The sequence below is a fragment of the Phascolarctos cinereus genome, unplaced genomic scaffold (assembly GCF_003287225.1).
Source record: "Phascolarctos cinereus isolate Bilbo 61053 unplaced genomic scaffold, phaCin_HiC Scaffold_5;HRSCAF=322, whole genome shotgun sequence".
Classification (NCBI taxonomy): domain Eukaryota; kingdom Metazoa; phylum Chordata; class Mammalia; order Diprotodontia; family Phascolarctidae; genus Phascolarctos; species Phascolarctos cinereus.
Genome location: NW_027555958.1, coordinates 118,432,891 through 118,450,006, shown reverse-complemented (window position 1 = coordinate 118,450,006; position 17,116 = coordinate 118,432,891). Strand labels below are relative to the sequence as shown.

At 38.6% G+C, this 17,116-nt stretch overlaps 1 protein-coding gene across 3 annotated transcripts in view; it reads right to left on the bottom strand.

Annotated features, from left to right (window-relative positions):
• Positions 1–748: 748 nt before the first annotated feature.
• Positions 749–17,116, bottom strand: part of IL20RA (interleukin 20 receptor subunit alpha) — a 53,894-nt gene continuing 37,526 nt past the window's right edge. For 2 of the 3 annotated variants that reach the window (XM_020987154.2, XM_020987156.2), the window contains exons 3-7: positions 11,349–11,527; positions 8,104–8,279; positions 6,398–6,542; positions 3,665–3,804; positions 749–2,839 (exon numbers count right to left, since the gene is read on the bottom strand). In XM_020987154.2, the coding sequence (XP_020842813.1) occupies positions 2,045–2,839; positions 3,665–3,804; positions 6,398–6,542; positions 8,104–8,279; positions 11,349–11,527 (1,435 nt within the window). In that variant the 3' untranslated portion in view covers positions 749–2,044. Of the gene's footprint in view, positions 2,840–3,664; positions 3,805–6,397; positions 6,543–8,103; positions 8,280–11,348; positions 11,528–14,661; positions 14,750–17,116 lie in introns of all 3 variants that reach the window. The other variant, XM_020987157.2, reaches the window with a different exon arrangement.

Below are 17,116 nucleotides of genomic sequence, written 5' to 3'. Positions count from 1 at the left end.
AGGAGAAACTGTCACAGAGGAAAAAAGTTGGTGGCAAACTTTTTCCTGCTTCCTTGCTGTGACCTAGAGTTTTATTTTAAGACCAAATGAAGTGGTAGGACACCCTAAATAGCTCAATGTAGGGCTGTATGGAGAAATTGTGTACTAATGGGGCCCTGGAAATGGTGAAAGGAGATTTTTCTACTCCTCTCTTTCAATTAATGTCATCACCTGTCTAAGCCATTAGTCAAATATCAAGCCAGCCATCAGTGGTTCAAATGGTTCTTATGCCAGCTGGAGGACACTATTATGTCTCTTCCTCTGTCCATCCCCCCTCCATTGATTCAGCATGAGAATTCTGAGGCAGCAGTACGAGGAAACAAAGTGGATGCTGCTATTCTAGAAATGCTAGAGTAATATTACAGAACCTTCAAATTGCTACAGAGTTTTCCTCATTACCACGTAAGTAGATAGTAACTAAGCGGTGAAAGGCCCTGGTATCAACAGAGGGTACAGAGCTTCCAAATGCCTCATTGTGGCAATGGTCCTGGCTTGATGAGAAAAACTTCATCAAGCTCAACATGTCCTTTGAGGTTGAATTTGATCCCTCATCTATACTCATCTGCCACTGAGTTTCCTTCAGCCTCTCCATTTCTAAAGATCACCAATAGTTTGCCATTTATTGGAAGTCTCTCGATGTTTGAAAGATATTGTTTTATGTCATAGGAGATTCAATTACAAAGTAGAAAAAAATCACCATTATGTTAGCTTTGCTTGATATGTGATTTATTTGCAAAAAGCAATGGATACTTCATTTCAACAAACATGTATTAAACATTTACTACATGCAAGTCATTTACTATGTGCAAGCACCTCAGCTAGATGCTGAGGATACCAAAATAAAAACCAAGACAGATTCTTTCTCCCCACTTCAAGGAGCACTTAATATTATAACTGTAACATGATAGCTCAACTCCCAGAGCAGTTTAGCAGCAAATATTTCTCCTAAATATAACTTCAGAAATAAATATAATATTTTAGCATAGGATTTGGCCTTTCTTTTACACAGTGGAGCTGATTAACAACAGCAAAAGTATAGTATTTATTAATTATCTAAAAAGGATTCTTAATTGAAAAGGAATAATAATAAAATTCAATGGACTTTCACATACACCAGGAAAGAACTCATTAAGAATCATATGAGATACAGCACGTGAAATATTTTTTGTTACCTGTGAGGGGCTAAGTATAACGGACAATTCTTATTAGTAAATGCCCGACTCAGTGTGATGTTTGAAAGACTTAAAAGTCAGTGTAAGACTGTTAATGAAAATTTTGTGGTCCTAATTACAAATGTTGAATGGAGGTAACCTATTTACTTGGCCAGGAGGAAAACTGGGTTGTAAATGACAGCAGTGAGATGAGAATGTTTCCTGCAATTCATTTGTCACCGATTGATTGGTGGATCTCTTTTAGAAGCATCTCCTAGGGCTCTTTCTCTAAATTCAATTTGAAATTGAGGACAATAACACTTGTACAACAATATCTACCTTAGAGCAACAGCTCCTATAAAAAAGGAGCCTTTTCAACACAACAGAGACATGAATTATTACTGATATTACTATTAAATACTTCATTAATGATACAAAGAACTTTAGGATGACCTTTAATGATACACACACAGCCCCATGCATCTAATAGGTACTCAAAGAGTTGGTGTCAATGGGCTTATTAGAAAATGTTACCCAATAACAACTGGATGAACTTATTTGTAAGACTGCACATATACAACCTTTATCAAATTGCTTGCCTTCTCAATGAGGGAGGTGGGAGGGGATTTGGAACTCAAAATTGTTAAAAAAAAAAAAGGTTAAAAATTGTTTTTACATATATAATTGGGGAAAATATAAAAAACTTAAAAATATTTTGAACTTATAGAGGAAAATCTGTTTATAAAAACTGATCTTTTTCTTGAGTGATTTATTTTAGTGTAGTTGAACTCATCTGCCTGTATGTGCATGCCTCACAACAATATTGACGTAACAAATAAACTACGTTTCTAAAGCTAGTCTTCCATTTGGATGTGTAGTCCCCATTCCTCCATGAATTGCACAAGATAGGTTTCATTTCCTGGGGGTGATTTGTTGGGGGCTTGTGCATCACAAAGTTTTGACAAAAGTCCCTCATTTGGATACCCGTCATATTCAGAGTGTGCACCTCCTTCCTCATCTACCACATGTCCACAGTCAGATAGAGATGGTATACATAGTCTCCCTGTCTGGGGATCCCAGTCCACTAGCGTCCTTGACTCCTCTTCTTCCTCTTGCTTCTTCTTTGTCTCTGTGTCTTCCCGTGTTCCCTGCTGGAGATTTCTTAGCTGTGGATTGTATGAACAGAGTAATGCTTCCTGGTCAAAATTTGCTAACGTAGTCTCTGATTCAAGCATTAGTTTGCCCTGAAAGGATATTCCTTCTTGCAAGTTAATCTCCTGATCCTGATCATCTGTACCAGTATCACTGGGCCTCACATCAAACTCATATTCTATGACTGGTTCATTCTTTGTTCTTGAACTACAGAGTAATCCTGGTTGAACTGGAGAAAGGCATTTGTTGTCGCAAAAAATGTCCATTGCCTTTGAAGCATAACCCAAGTGCTTCACTTCCGGTTCCTCCTGATGGCTCTTGCCCTCCATATTTTCAGCAGTGCTCACGTCAGAAATGTCATTGACCCTTTCCATTAAACTCAGATCCTTTGAGGAAGTTTTGGCATCTTCTACAATACTGAAGGTAATAAAGTTAACTACTACTTTTTCAGCAGGTGCAAAAAGTCTTTGGTCATATCCAGTTCTATAAATCAACACCTAAAAAGGGGAACAGAATTTAAAACAACAACAACAACAAAAAACCTTTCTAAAAAATTTAAAATGGACATTTATTTAAAAGAAACCTTGGTTTCATCAGATCCCTTTTTTTCAAGATCAACTCTTACCCAACTCTGGCAGTGGCAATTATGACCTGAACAAATGATACCTCAAAGTCTCACTGCCATTTAGATCAAAAGTCCCAGGCTTTCTTAGAAATAGCATGGATGAAGTGGGCACAGAATGTTTACCTCAGTTGATTCAATGCATCTGGACCCACAATCTCACCTCTGAACAATAATTACCATGACTTATTTATGTGGCTGAACACACAAACAAGATTTAACAATGGAAGAACAGCATTGCTCTCTATCCATTCAAAACCATGGCCAGAGGCCCTGGGAGCTTTTCACTAATATTAACCCATTAATCTCCCTTTAAATCCCAAGAAAGGGTGCAATCTTTTAAAGAGGAGGAATCTGACACACAAAAAAGGGTACTCACTCACCAGTTAGCCAGTGTGGCCACGTGCTCATTTTTCATTAATTACACATTCCTCCCTTATTTCATAATGACGATGAAAATAAAACAAAAATATTGTGAATTTTAGTCAACCTTTAATTATCCATGGCAATGCCTCTAGGGGATACTTATAAAGGAAGCTGTTAATTAGGGGCCAATCTGCCATTGCTGCTGTCCCTCTGTTCGGGGTAGGGCTCAAACTCAGGTCTTCCTCTGGGGTAAGCTCTCTGCCCACCATGCCAAGCTGCCTTTTGATCAAAAGATTGCCATTCTATTTGGTGTTGTTGGATGATAGGAGCTTACCAAGTTGGTTGGTTGTTTCTCCTTGCCAATATGTATATATCGGTACATGGAGCAGCCTATTATTGAAAAAATAAAGGCTGTAACAGAAATGGGCAAAATATAACAAAGGATGATTTTGACTTTTAATTCTGAAGTTTGATCTGTCAAGAAAAAGAAAAAAACAGTTAAGAGTCGGGGTAGAGGGGCAGCTAGGTGGCGCAGTGGATAGAGCACTGGCCCTGAAGTCAGGAGGACCTGAGTTCAAATCCGACCTCAGACCAAACACTTGACACTTACTAGCTGGGTGACCCTGGGCAAGTCACTTAACCCCAATTGCCTAAAAGCAAAAAAAAAAAAAAGAGTCGGGATAGAGTGGAAAGAAAATGGAATTGGAAATCTAGCCCTGATTTGCAGAAGAAAGCAGTGGATTTGGAGCTGGAGGAACTGATGGACCTGAGCCTTAGTCTCTTCACTTCGTGAGGCTTCAGTGACAAAATGTGTGTAAAAGTACTTTTAATTGTAAGATGCTACATGGATTCGAGTTATTAGAATGACAGCATGCCTTTTTACATTCAGACCATCACCTCCACCTCCCTTTCCCCCTAACTATTAAACTTGATTTCTCCTCTAGGTTTCTCCACTCTAATAGGTGAACTTTAGCCTTATATTTTTTTGTGGTGCAACTCCATGTCATTTCCTGTGCTGTTCCATGGCATGCCAACTCATGTGTACTCCCATCCCCAACCCTGCCTAGGTCCTCTTTATGTCTTGTTTTCTTCCATTAGACTATAAGCTTCAGATTAAGGTTGCACTACTTATAACATCTATTGTTCTAGTATCTCTCATAGATGAATATAAGGTTTCATGCAACCTGGTAATTACAATTTAAAGTCAACTGTTTCCAGGGAGAGTCAAGAGGAAAGAAAAAAACCAGAAGTGCTTTTAATTTAACCTTTTACCTTCTTGGTGACATCCAAGAATATTTTGCTTTACATAAAAGGTGTTCCCTAGCACTTATTCTATCTACCACTTTTATACTGATTGATACTCAATGCCACTTCATCCAGAAAGCCTTTCTGATCCCCTTGTTAAGTAACTTTTTTTTTTTTGGTAAGGCAATTGGGATTAAGTGACTTACCCAGGTTCACACAGCTAGTGCGTGTTACATGTCTGAGGCCGGATTTGAACGCAGATCCTCCTGACTGGTGCTCTATCCACTACGCTACCTAGCTGCCCCTTGTTTTGTAACTCGTGATTCAATTACCATATAATGTTGTGTATTAAATTATTTGTGCTACTGTGTATCCCCTGATTGAATAAGGAGCTCCTTGAGGTCAGGAACCCAGTCAGATCTAAGGTTTGTATGTCTCTCAGTTACTAGCAGAGTGTTCTGAACACAAGTACTTCATATGTATTTTCCATAGTATCTCATCTACTGTTAAATCCCAAGGAATCACTTATGACAATAGTACATATTGTTTAAAGGGGAGGGGCATAGGTATAGTGAATGCTTTTATTTATTTTATTCCCAAAATAGGAGATTAGAGTAGAATATATTAGGAGGGAAAATAGTTAAGGAAATACGGTACATATTTTTTAAAAAACCATTTGCCTCAATCCATAGGGAGATAATGTGGTACAGTGCTGGATTTAGAACAGAGAACATGAGTTCAAAGCTTGGCTCTGCTGCTTTTACCTCTGTGACCTTGGAAGTCATTGAACCTTTCAGTGTCTCAGTATCTTTATCTGTAAAATGAAGGGATTAGCTAACTGACTGCTATGTTCTCTTCCAGTTTTAAATCTAGGACCCTCTAATTCTATGACCAGAGTTAGAATCCTGCCTTTTGCTACCTGTGTATCTTTGAACAAGTCACTTAATTGCTCTCTGTCCTCTTCATTTGAAAAATGAAAGTGTTCAACTAGCTGGCCTCAAAGGGTCAGTTCAGCTCTTATTCCTAACCCTGAAAATGTGATCAAGAGCATGAAGCTTTAGGGAAAGAAACAGAGACAGACAAACCCACACAGTTCCGAGATGGCAGGGGGAGATAATGCCTAAGAGAGTCATTTGGAAAAAAGCCCAAATAAAAGGCATCATGACTCTTTCTTTGGCTTAGAGGAACAGATCAGGAGAGTGGTTTGTTGGGTGACAGAGATTCAGGGAATAAGTGCAAAGATTCTTGGGTAATGTGGGAAATGGATCACAAGATTTTATTGTTGCTCTAGGTAACTTGCTAAGACTTTTAAGGTGTAGAGGAGGTGCTGATGATCTGAACTGGTAGGAGGAGTTTCTTCACCAGGGAGTTCCCTATAGGAGTGAAATCAGAGATCTGTTCCCTATCACAATCCACTTTCTGCTTGAAAGCATCCTTTTAGATTAGATAGCAACTACAGCAAAGAATAATGGTTGCTATGTTCCAGGTAATTATCACTTTTGCCATATGAGCATAGATACAGAACTGAAAGGAATCTCAGAAGCCATGTAGTCTAACCCCTTCATTTTACAGATGAGGAAACTGAGGCACGGGTAGATGGAGTGATTTGCCCAAAGTCCCACAGGCGATAAGTGAAAGATGAAGAACTTCTACTCAGTATCAGAGGTGGGTATGATCTCATGTATCCTGACTCCAGAGCCTGTGTTCTTTCCACTATACCCTGCTGAACCTTGCCCTTGCTTAGATAAAGCAGCCCCATAATTCAACTTCTGTTTGATTTTATCAAGTTTCCTTTTTCACACACTGAGATTTTTTTACATACCTTTCAAGGTAGTGATGCACTGGTTATCTGAAGCCTTAGCCTTTCGAAGTGGTCCTTGGACATAGGCTTGCACACTGATACAATAGAGGGTATCTGACTCCAGCTGGGGAAACTCCAAGGTATGGTTTGTTACAAATTTGTACCACTAGAAGAGGAAATTGCAAATGGGATTTCTAGAGCTCAATTTCATAGAAAACATGCTGTAGTAGCTAGAAAGCTGGACTTGGATTTAGGAAGACCGGGGTTCAAATCTCTCCTCAGACACTTATTTACTAGCTCTGTGACCACAAGCAAGTCACATAACTTCTTTGAATCTCTATTTTCCTCATCAGTAAAATGGGGAAAGACCTGTGGTAAAAACCTCACAGGCTTGAGACACTTATTAGCTTTGTGACCATGGACAGGTCTCAGTTTTGTCATTTGTAAAATGGGAATAATTCCTGTCATAATTACCTCATGGGGTTGTCATGAGGATTAAATGAGATAATAACTGTAAAACACTTTACACAGCTCCTGAAACGTTTGTTTTTCAGTTGTGTCCGATTGTTTGTGACCCCAGTTGGGATCTTCTTGGCAAAGATACTGGAGTGGTTTGCCATTTTTTTCTCCAGCTCATTTTACAGATGAGGAAACTGAGGCAAACAGGGTTAAGTGGCTTGCCTGGAGTCACATAGCTAAGCTAGTAAGTGTCTGCGGCCAGATTTGAACTCAAGAAGAAGAGCCTTCCTAGCTCCAGGCTAGTTCTCTATTCAGCCTGGAACACAGTAAGTGCTATATAAATGTTAGCTATTATTATTAGCTATTATTACCAAATGACATAATGCATATAAGATGGTTTGTGAGCTTTAAAGAATTTATATAAATATTAGCTACTACTATTTCAAAAAAATGTTCTTATTCTTTTCATCTTATATTTAATTGAGATAAAATAGAAATGGTCCAGGGATAGGTCACTATCTTATCATTGTTCTTTTGTATTGAATGTTTAGAGGATTATTACACAGTTGGATAAAATGACTTTTTGTAATTGAATAAGTGATAATGATGATGATTCATAGGCAAATATGACTCCATAGAAGAAAAGCAATAAAAGAATAAGAAATAATAAAATTCCCCATCACTGTAAGCTCTTAAGAAAACAAATTATATCACCTTTCTACCATCATTTTCTTTTAAATATAGTTTCCATGTATCATGGACAGGAATCAGGTAGAAGTAACTACAAATGATAATGCCCTGGGTGATTCTTATCCAAATCTCCCTTCTTGGTTCTTGCCAGCATTTTTCAGCCTTCAGTGTGAGGAACTAGTGGGCATTACACAAAGAAGATAGGTCCACATATTTCATAACTCTGATTGCTACACCTGACTCCATTAGCAAGGTCTTGCCATGTTAATGGGGAGTTTATCTAGAGAAGAAAAGCAGGAGTCATTTCGCAAGTCACCTTTGGCATCACTTTCACTCATCATTTACATGCCCCCCCCAAATAAATGCTGCATAAAGAATAAAATTTTTTTAAAAAGAAATAATGCGCAACATTTTTAAAAATTATATTTGAAAATGCAAAGTGCCTATCACACATACGCACAAGCACACACACACACACACACACACACACAGAGCAAAGTGATAAAGTTACCTACAAGAACTGAGTTACATGGAATGCAGACATCATACACATTGCTTCATCCTCACTCTGAATTTACCTTTTTGTTTGCTTTGGTGTTGTGGATTGATACGTTATATTTCAGAGTGGGGTAGATTTGGTGCATGGATACAGAATTGTTTTCTGCATTTCTCTTCCACTTCTCAGGGGCTGTCAGAACAACTGAAATTGATTTCTCACCAGGAGTCAGAGCAACCACTGGGGGGCCAATTTGTGCTAGATGGATAGAAAAATAGGTTAATCTAATTGCTAAAAGTAATACTACACTGAAAGCTTGAAAAAACTGCACGGTACACAATCACATCATAAAGGCAATCATGAGACCCTTTGTGCCATTTTGGTTAAATAACCTGTCATGTACAGGATACAAAGTGAACCCACATATTTCATGTTCTGTGCTCTCACAAAGCTGTAGCATTGGAAGGGAAAAATCACTATTTCACAGACCCCGAACTTCAGATTAAGTTAAAAGAATATCTGTGTGTTTTGTATTTAGATAACACTTTTCTAAAATAACTTCAGAAACCTCAGTAAACATTTAATTGATGATAATTCAAGATCAAGAAAAATTCTCACAAAAACACCAGTTACCAAAGTTTTGCAGCATTCTTGTGGTCAAAAGGGTAGGGAACAAATAAAAGCAGCTTGATTTTACAGGTAGAGAAACTGAGACATGGAGAAATAGAGCAGTTTACTGAAGACCTCTTGGGATATGAGTGAAGGAACTAGGACCAGGGTTTGGGGCATCACAGAGAAAAGTAGGTGGGTTGAGGTGTAATTGGGAGGTTTCTCAGGGCTACTGGAGTAGAAAATCTTATATCCCTAGAAATAAGAGACAGGAAGTTTAGGGTAGGGAAGAATCCAAACTCCAGATACTAAGCACCTACCTTCTAGGGTTATGAGGATTAAATGAAATAATAATTGTAAAAAGCTCTTAGCACAGTGCCTGACACATAGTAAGCACTATATAATTGTTAGCTATTATTTTGTTAAAGCAGATTCCACTTCAGATTTTGAATTTGACCTGGAAGGAGAATAATTTTTACTGGTCAGTATAGAGGGACAAATGGGAGATGGGCTGATAACTATACTGCTTATGGGAAGGCTCAACAAGTTTGATGACTATGATACTTTGGTCCAGACTTGAAAATAAATACAGAGATTTTATAAGTCTTTTATTTTAACTTTTCTGCCTTCAAGTCAAAAGTCACAAAGCCTGTGCTAAACAGAAAGGAGAAATAAAGGTAAAATCGGCATTCTTTTCAATTGGTTCATAAGAGATTTTAAATTTTAATTCTTCAGAGACTAGTTTTCCATGACTTGTAGCCAAACAGCATCACTGGAAGAGTACTGATGTTAAAAAGATGACCCTTTGTTTCAAAGAGAAGCCTTGAGTCACTAAAAGCTCTGTGTGATTTCCCAAGGGCAATTTAGTCTGTCTTCATCTCCTGTTTAATTCTGGGCCCTCTCCTTGTCTATCTTTAGTGTTCTTTTAAGATGTATGTACTGATGGACCAGCTTCATGGATTGTTCACATGTATAGCAAAGCCTGGGCAAAAAGCATTCTTCATCAGATTTTTTCCATGTGGGTAGCTAGACTGAAATTTGGGAGGGTGATTCTAAACCTAATTTAAGAAGTTTTGCAATGTTCCAGCATAATGTCATTTCCAAACAGAAAGAAGTATGTCAGGGACCACAACTTTTATTGGGAATTCCTCTTCAATTTGGAAATTTTGCTAAGAATCACCTAAGGGACATAGAGAGGTGTGTGATGGGCAGAGAGAGTCTGCAACATGGGATCAATAAGGAATTGCATAAAAAAAAGTGGCAAAAAGCAATGGTTTTAAAGTCAAATAGAAACCTAGATCCCTGTAGGCTGTATATTGACTTGGAAAAGCCACAAAATGACATTATCTATGTTGTATTGCATTTTTATTTATCTTCTTAAACATTTCCCAATTACATTTCAATCTGGTTTGAGCCACACTGAGAGTGTGGTAGTCTGCAGAGGGGAGAGTTTGATACCTCTGTCATAAAGGACATTATCAGAGAGAGGTATGTATGACTGAAAAAGAGGTGGGCTAGTCACGTGTGAAGTATGAGACATAACTGATTAATGTTTGCGTGCTCTTTTTATGCAATGTCAGGAGATTTAGGGATGGGCTAAGTGTGATACAGTGAAAGATTTAGAGTCAGAGGACCTGGGTTCAAAACCTGTCACTCCCTGTGTGACCTCAGAGAAATCATTGAACCTCTCTAATACTTACTGATTTCCTCACTTGTAAAATGAAGGGATTGGATTCAATAGACTTTTAAGGTCCCTTCCAGGGCAGCTAGGTGGCACAGTGGATAGAGTATTGGGCTTGGACTCAGGGAGACTCATCTTCATACGTTCAAATCTGGCCTCAGACACTTAGAAGCTATGTGACCTTGCACAAGTTACTTAACCCTGTTTGCCTCAGTTTCCTCATATGTAAAATGAGCTGAAGAAGGAAACGGCAAACCAGTCCAGTATCTTTGCCAAGAAAACCCCAAATGGGGCCACGAAGAGTCAGACATGACTGAACAAGGTTTGAATTGAAGGTCCCTTCCAGCCCTCACTCTATGATCCTGTGATACTGGGCCACCCTCCCTGTGGAATGTTTATGAGAAGATATGGACAAAAGCCATAAAGAATGAGAAAGCCTAGATGGGTTGTGATCTGCATTGCTGAAGGCAGTATCCATACTGATCACATCACAGATTCATCAAAGTATCCAAGATTAGAATTTTAGGAATAGCAGGGCCTTAAAACATTTCAAGTCCAATCCCTTCATCTTACAAATGAGAATCTGAGACCTAACAAAGTTAAAAAGTGATTTGTCTAAGGCAGGGGTGGGGAACATGAAGCCTCAAGGCCACATGTGGCCTTCTATGTCCTTGGGTGCGGCCTTTCGATTGAGTCCAAGTTTTACAGAACAAATCGTTTTATGAAAGGGATTTGTTCTGTGAAGTCTGGAGTCAGCCAAAGGCCATACTTGAGGACCTAGAGGGCCACATGTGGCCTCAAGACCACAGGTTCCCCACCCCTGATAAGGTCACACGGCAAATTTGTGGGAGGGGCAGAACTAGAATCCAGATCTCCTGACACCTCGAATTCAATGACCTCATTTTCTCTATAAGGCTGATTTTTTTTAGGCATCAGTAGATCAAAGTAGAGATATAAAAAGATGGTGGTGGGTGCCCTGAAAATAATTGCTTCTGCATTCTGTTTATAACCTCTGATTGTTTAACTATGTTACTTACTTTCTAACCAAGGATTAAATCGTTCTGTCTCTGCCCATTTGGAACAATGTTTTCCCCAGATGACCTTAACTCTCCCATAGTATTGTTCTTCATGGTCATAAGTCTCATAGGAGAGATCGCAGGAGGTCCTGTTGATATTTCTGCATTCTGATTTATTCAGCCATCTCTTTTGGCCATATCTGCATAAGGAGAGAGCAGAGCATGATGAGCCCATTGCTCATTCCAATCAAAACAGTTGTAACCTAAAACTGACTAGAAATTAGGACATGCTCTCTGGTAAAAAAAAAACAACAACAATAAAGGAGTCTGTTAGGACAGGTAATAACACAGGAGACACTGGAGTTTTGGGACTCTAGCCTCTAACAGGTTCACTCTTGATCCAGGCAGAAAGGAAGACAGAAAGACAGCTTCGGAGGGGTTAAATAAGCTTACTTTATTCTAGTCTAGTCTTCTCAAGAGGATTGCTGATAATAGGAGCACTACCTCCTACCGCATTTCCTAATCACTCTTCTTGCAGGGGCGGGCAAGAACGGTAGGAGCTATAACTCCTACAGGTCCCCTAATGCCTCAATGGGGGCCGCTTGAGGCAAGCACACAGATTCCTCCCAAGCTGTAATGGGGGCTGATCAAGGCAGGTACATGCATTTCTCTATGCATTACCCAAATCCCAAAATGGGTTCCTCACTCATTGACCAGTGACCACTTGCTTTATAGGGCAACAGACAAAGAAGGCATATTGCCAGCAATAGCCTCACAAGTTTTATATTACCTCATCCCTGTATCTCACTGTGCAAGCATGGTGGAGATGTTTACAAGTCATGAGCCTGGGAAATATTACCTAACACCTGGAAACCAGAGATTGTTATGGCCATGGAGCCTGGGAACTAAACTATAAGAAAGAATAACAAAAATCTATATTACATACACTAAAATTACAGGGTCATATGAAAAAATGCTCTAAATCATTATTGATTAGAGAAATGCAAATTAAACCAACTCTGAGGTACCACCTCACACCTGTCAGATTCGCTAATATGATAAAACAGGAAAATGATACATGTTGGAGAAGATGTGGGAAAACTGGGACACTAAGGCACTATTGGTGGAGTGGTGAACTGATACAACTGTTCTGGAGAGCAGTTTGGAACTATGCCCAAAGGACAACCAAACTATGTATATGCTTTGATCCAGCAATACCACTATTAGGTCTATATCCCAAAGAGATCCCAAAGGGAAAAGGACATACATGTACAACAATGTTTATAGCAACTCTTTTTGTGGTGGAAAAGAATAGGAAATTGAGGGAATGTCCATCAATTGGGGAACAAGTTGTGGTATATGAATGTCATGGAATACTATTGTGCTATAAGAAATGATGAGCAGGTAGATTTCAGAAAAACCTGGAAAGATTTACATGAATTGATGCTGAGTGAAGTGAACAGAACAAGGAGAACATTGTACACAATAAGATGATCAACTATGATTGACTTAGCTCTTCTCAGCAAACAATGATCCAAGACAATTCCAAAAGACGCATGATGGAAAACGCTATCCACATCCAGAGAAAAAAACTACAGAGCCTGAATGCAGATTGAAGCATACTATTTTCACTTTTTTGTGGCTCTTCCCTTTTGTTTTGTTTCTTCTTCTACAACATGACTAATGTGGAAATGTTTCCACAATAGCACACGTATAGCCTGTATCAGATTGCTTACTGTCTTGGGAAGGGGAGAAGGAAGGGAAGGAGAAAAATTCGGAACTCAAAATCTTATAAAAATGAACACTGAAAACTATTTCTACATGTAACTGGAAAAAATGAAATACTATTTACAAAAGCAAAACAAAACAAAACAAAACCCCAAAGGCGTCTGTCATGGAGACAGAGAAGAATCCACTTTTGCTGCCAGCATTTTCTTCATTTGCTGTCAGGTGAATGAGTCAGTGTTTTCGTCATTCCTTTTCTCTTCTGCGAATTATCACTTGGATAGTAGAAATTTCTTAATGTTCTTGGACTACAGTATGAGTCTTACGTATTGTGTGATCTAATTAAGGGGTAATGACATATGCCAGTTTTTAGTCATCATTTTACTATGGTCACTTGGATGGTATAAGAAAAAGTAGTCTCATCCTACTCCTGAACAATTATTGCTGCTGGCTTAAGGATTCTGTACCTTGGACATTTTGTATAATTTTTAAGCTTGCTTGATGTAAAAAAAAAATCCAATAGAAATTCATTGCCAGAATCCACCGAAATTATTTTGAAACTAATAATAATAAGGTTTTTACACCTATTATCTTCCTAATTATGCTGTGTGAGGTAGGATGAATAGGGATTATTATTTTCATTTAATAGACTGAGAAACCAAAGGCTGTTTAAGGGGTGGCAGAGGTGGAAATAAGACTAACTTTGAGGTTTCTTCACACAATGTCCTACCCACTAAACCAAATCATTAATGATGGGGTAAGACTTGTGAAATTAGAACTTCATTTAGCTATAGACGATAGAAATTTTGCTTAATAACTAAGTGCTCATTTTTGTCCACTCAGTATATTGTGCTTTCACAGCAGGCAGCTCAGTTAAACTCAATTAGTGTTCATGAAACACCTAGTCTGTTTTTAAATTGTAAGCTCCTTAAGGGTGGGGACTGTCTTTTGCCTCTTTTTGTATCTCCAGCTTTTAGCACAGTGACACAGTAGCCACTTAAATGTTTATCGATTGATTCATTGATTGATTGTTTTTAAGATTGGATCTTCTTATTTCACCCAGGTTGGGTGTGCAGGTACTACTCACAGGTATGTTTCCATTTTGATTTAACAGGGGATCTTTGATCAGCTTTGTTTCCAAAGTAGGCCCGTTCCTTCCTCCTTAGGTCCCAGGGGCTTGCCATATTGATGCTGTACTTAATTCATATACCTGAGCTGCAGAACCCAATGCACCTCAGAATTCCCAGGCTCAAGACGCATGAGCTTCAGCCATCTTGGTAGCTGGGGTGATAGGTATGTGCTACAAGGTCTGGAAATGCCTACTTTGTCGAAGGCTCTGTGCTACATGCTAGGGATACAAAAACGAAGCCAGATACAGTTTCTGTGCTCAAGGATCAGGGCCTTTGCAAGAGCTGTTTCCCATGCAGAAAAGTGCACTCTCTCTTTATCTCTGCCTCCTAGAATTCCTAATTCCCTTCAAAGCTCAGCTCAAGTATCACTTTCTTGACAAGGTCTTTCCTGATCCACCCAGCCCACAGTGCCCTATCTCCCCAAATTACCACGTATTCATTCTGTACGTATTAGGTACCATATATGCTTATATACGTACATTTTGTCTCTCCCCCCTTCAATGTGAATTCTTGTGGGCTGGAACCATTTCATTTTCATCCTCATAACTCTAGTACCCTGCACAGCGCCTGGCACACAGTAAACATTTAACAAACACTTGTTGATTGATTAGTTGATTGAAGGGAGTTTATAATCTAGTGGTAAGACTGGAAGTGGGGAAACAAGAGCATAGGTAAACATAACAGAAAGTTATAATGTGAGTGTATTATATTCAGGGAGGTTTCTCTTGCCTGTCATAGTTGACTCTCCCATGCACTTAAATTTGACAATCCACAAACTGGAAAGAGCCCTAGGTCTGGAGTCAGGGGACCTTCCAGAGTCATTTGACACTTTGTTGACCTGGGCCTCAGTTTCCTCAAACACAAAATAAAGTGATTGGTATAGACGGTCTCTGAATTCTTTTCTAGTTCTTGTTCTAAAATTTTATGAAATTCAATTAGCCACTCTATGATAGAAGAAAACTTTCTATATAGACACTTGGTATAACATATAGCTCCTATTTATATTAAGGTCAGACAAATCATCCCATAAATCCCTTCTGTCAAATGCCTCACATTATACAGAAAGAGGATTTTCATTATCATTTTGCCCATTCTAAAAGTACAGGCAACTGAGTTTATGCAATTGAGATTTGGCTTTTATAATATAGTAATTATAAAGGGTAGTTTGGTGGCGCAATGGATAAAGCACTGGGCCCAGAGTCAGGAAGACTCATCATCCTGAGCTCATATCTGATCTCAGACGCTTACTAGCTGTCTGACTGTGGTCAAGTCACTTAACCCTTTTTGCCTCAGTTTCTTCATCTGTAAAAATAGCTGGAGTAGGAAATGTGAAAGCATCCTAGTATATCTCCCAAAATAATGCCAAATGTGGGCACAAAGAGTCAGACATGACTGAAAAATGACTGAACAGAAAAAATTATAAAGGAAATAGTAGTTACACAAAAACTCTGCAAGACAAGAACCATCATCCAAAACACATGAGCTTAAGATTTGAGGACAGAGCTGGCACCACTATGCTGAGGGAAACTAGGCTTTTCAGCAAAACAGATTTATACTTTTGGTAGCAAGAGATTTCAAGTATGGATTTTGCAAGGGTACAGTCACTTGCGTTAAAGTTACCAAGCCATCCAAGACGTAACTGTGAAAGTCTGATCCTATTGACCAATGGGGCTCTTAACCTTTTTTTGGCATTGGACTCTTTTGGCAGTCTAGTGAAACCAAAATGAAAACTCAAAAGAAACTATCAAGCTCAACTTCTTCTCAAAATAATGCTTTTAAATGCATAAAATAAAATTCACTGGATTACAAAGAAACCCAATTATATTGAAATACAGTTATCAAAATATTTTTAAAAAGTTAATAGATCCCAGGTTCATGCCCTCTGCTCTAACCAAAATGACATATCTCTATTATCGCTGCATGAACCCTAATGTGTCAAACATCAATGGCAAGAAAAGGTTTTTATAGGGATTAAGATAATGACAATATCTGAACAAGGTGATAGTTATGCAGTATTTAAGCCAACATGTCAATAATAATGTTACACGTGGAGAAAAACTATTACACTGTATCTGAGCCTGGGGTAGGAGTGGGGTGAGAATAGGGAGAGAGGAGGAAGAAGATCCTGATGGGGAGGGAACCTAGCGTAGTGGAAAGAACACTGGATTTGGAGTCAGAGTGGATGACTTGGAATCCTGTCTCTGCTAACTGTTACCTGGGTGACCATGAGCAAGTCACTTCATTGCTTGGAGCCTCAATGTCCTCATTTGTAAAATGAGGGCCTTGGACTAGATCAAGGTCCTTATCTGGGGTCCACAGATAGATTTCAGGGCATCTATGAATCTGAAACTTAAAAAATTCTGATAACTTTTTAAATATAATTGGTTTACTTCATAATTGTATTTATTTTATTTTATGCATTTAAAAACATTATTCTGAGAAGGGGTCCATAGGCTTCTCCAGACTGCCAATGGGGTCCATGTCATAATGTTATAATAATTCCTGGAATAAAAGATTTTTTGAAGGCCCTTCCAGCTCCAAATCCTGTGATCCTATGGTCTGTTATGTGAAGTCAAAATGGTACTAATAGTACATCAAAGGAGAAATTTCAAGCTATGATTGCAAATACAATGCAGTATAGTGTATAATGCTAAGTTCTAGCTGTATTATTGAGAAGGGCAATTCTTCAATAGTAAAAAGCTAATTACCCTCTAACTCAATTTAATTTCATCTCTGTGTGAATTTATGAAGGTACTTATAAGCAACAGGTTAAATTTAATCTCCTTTCTAATCACTGCATTAGCAAGTAATTAACTTCAAATGCAGCTAGCAAACTAGCAACTTAGCAGACAGGATGAGAAGCAGAAATTCTTATAGTTCAAATGTAGTTTCTCCACTCCCCCATCCTTGTGAACTGGCTTTATATTTTATGCA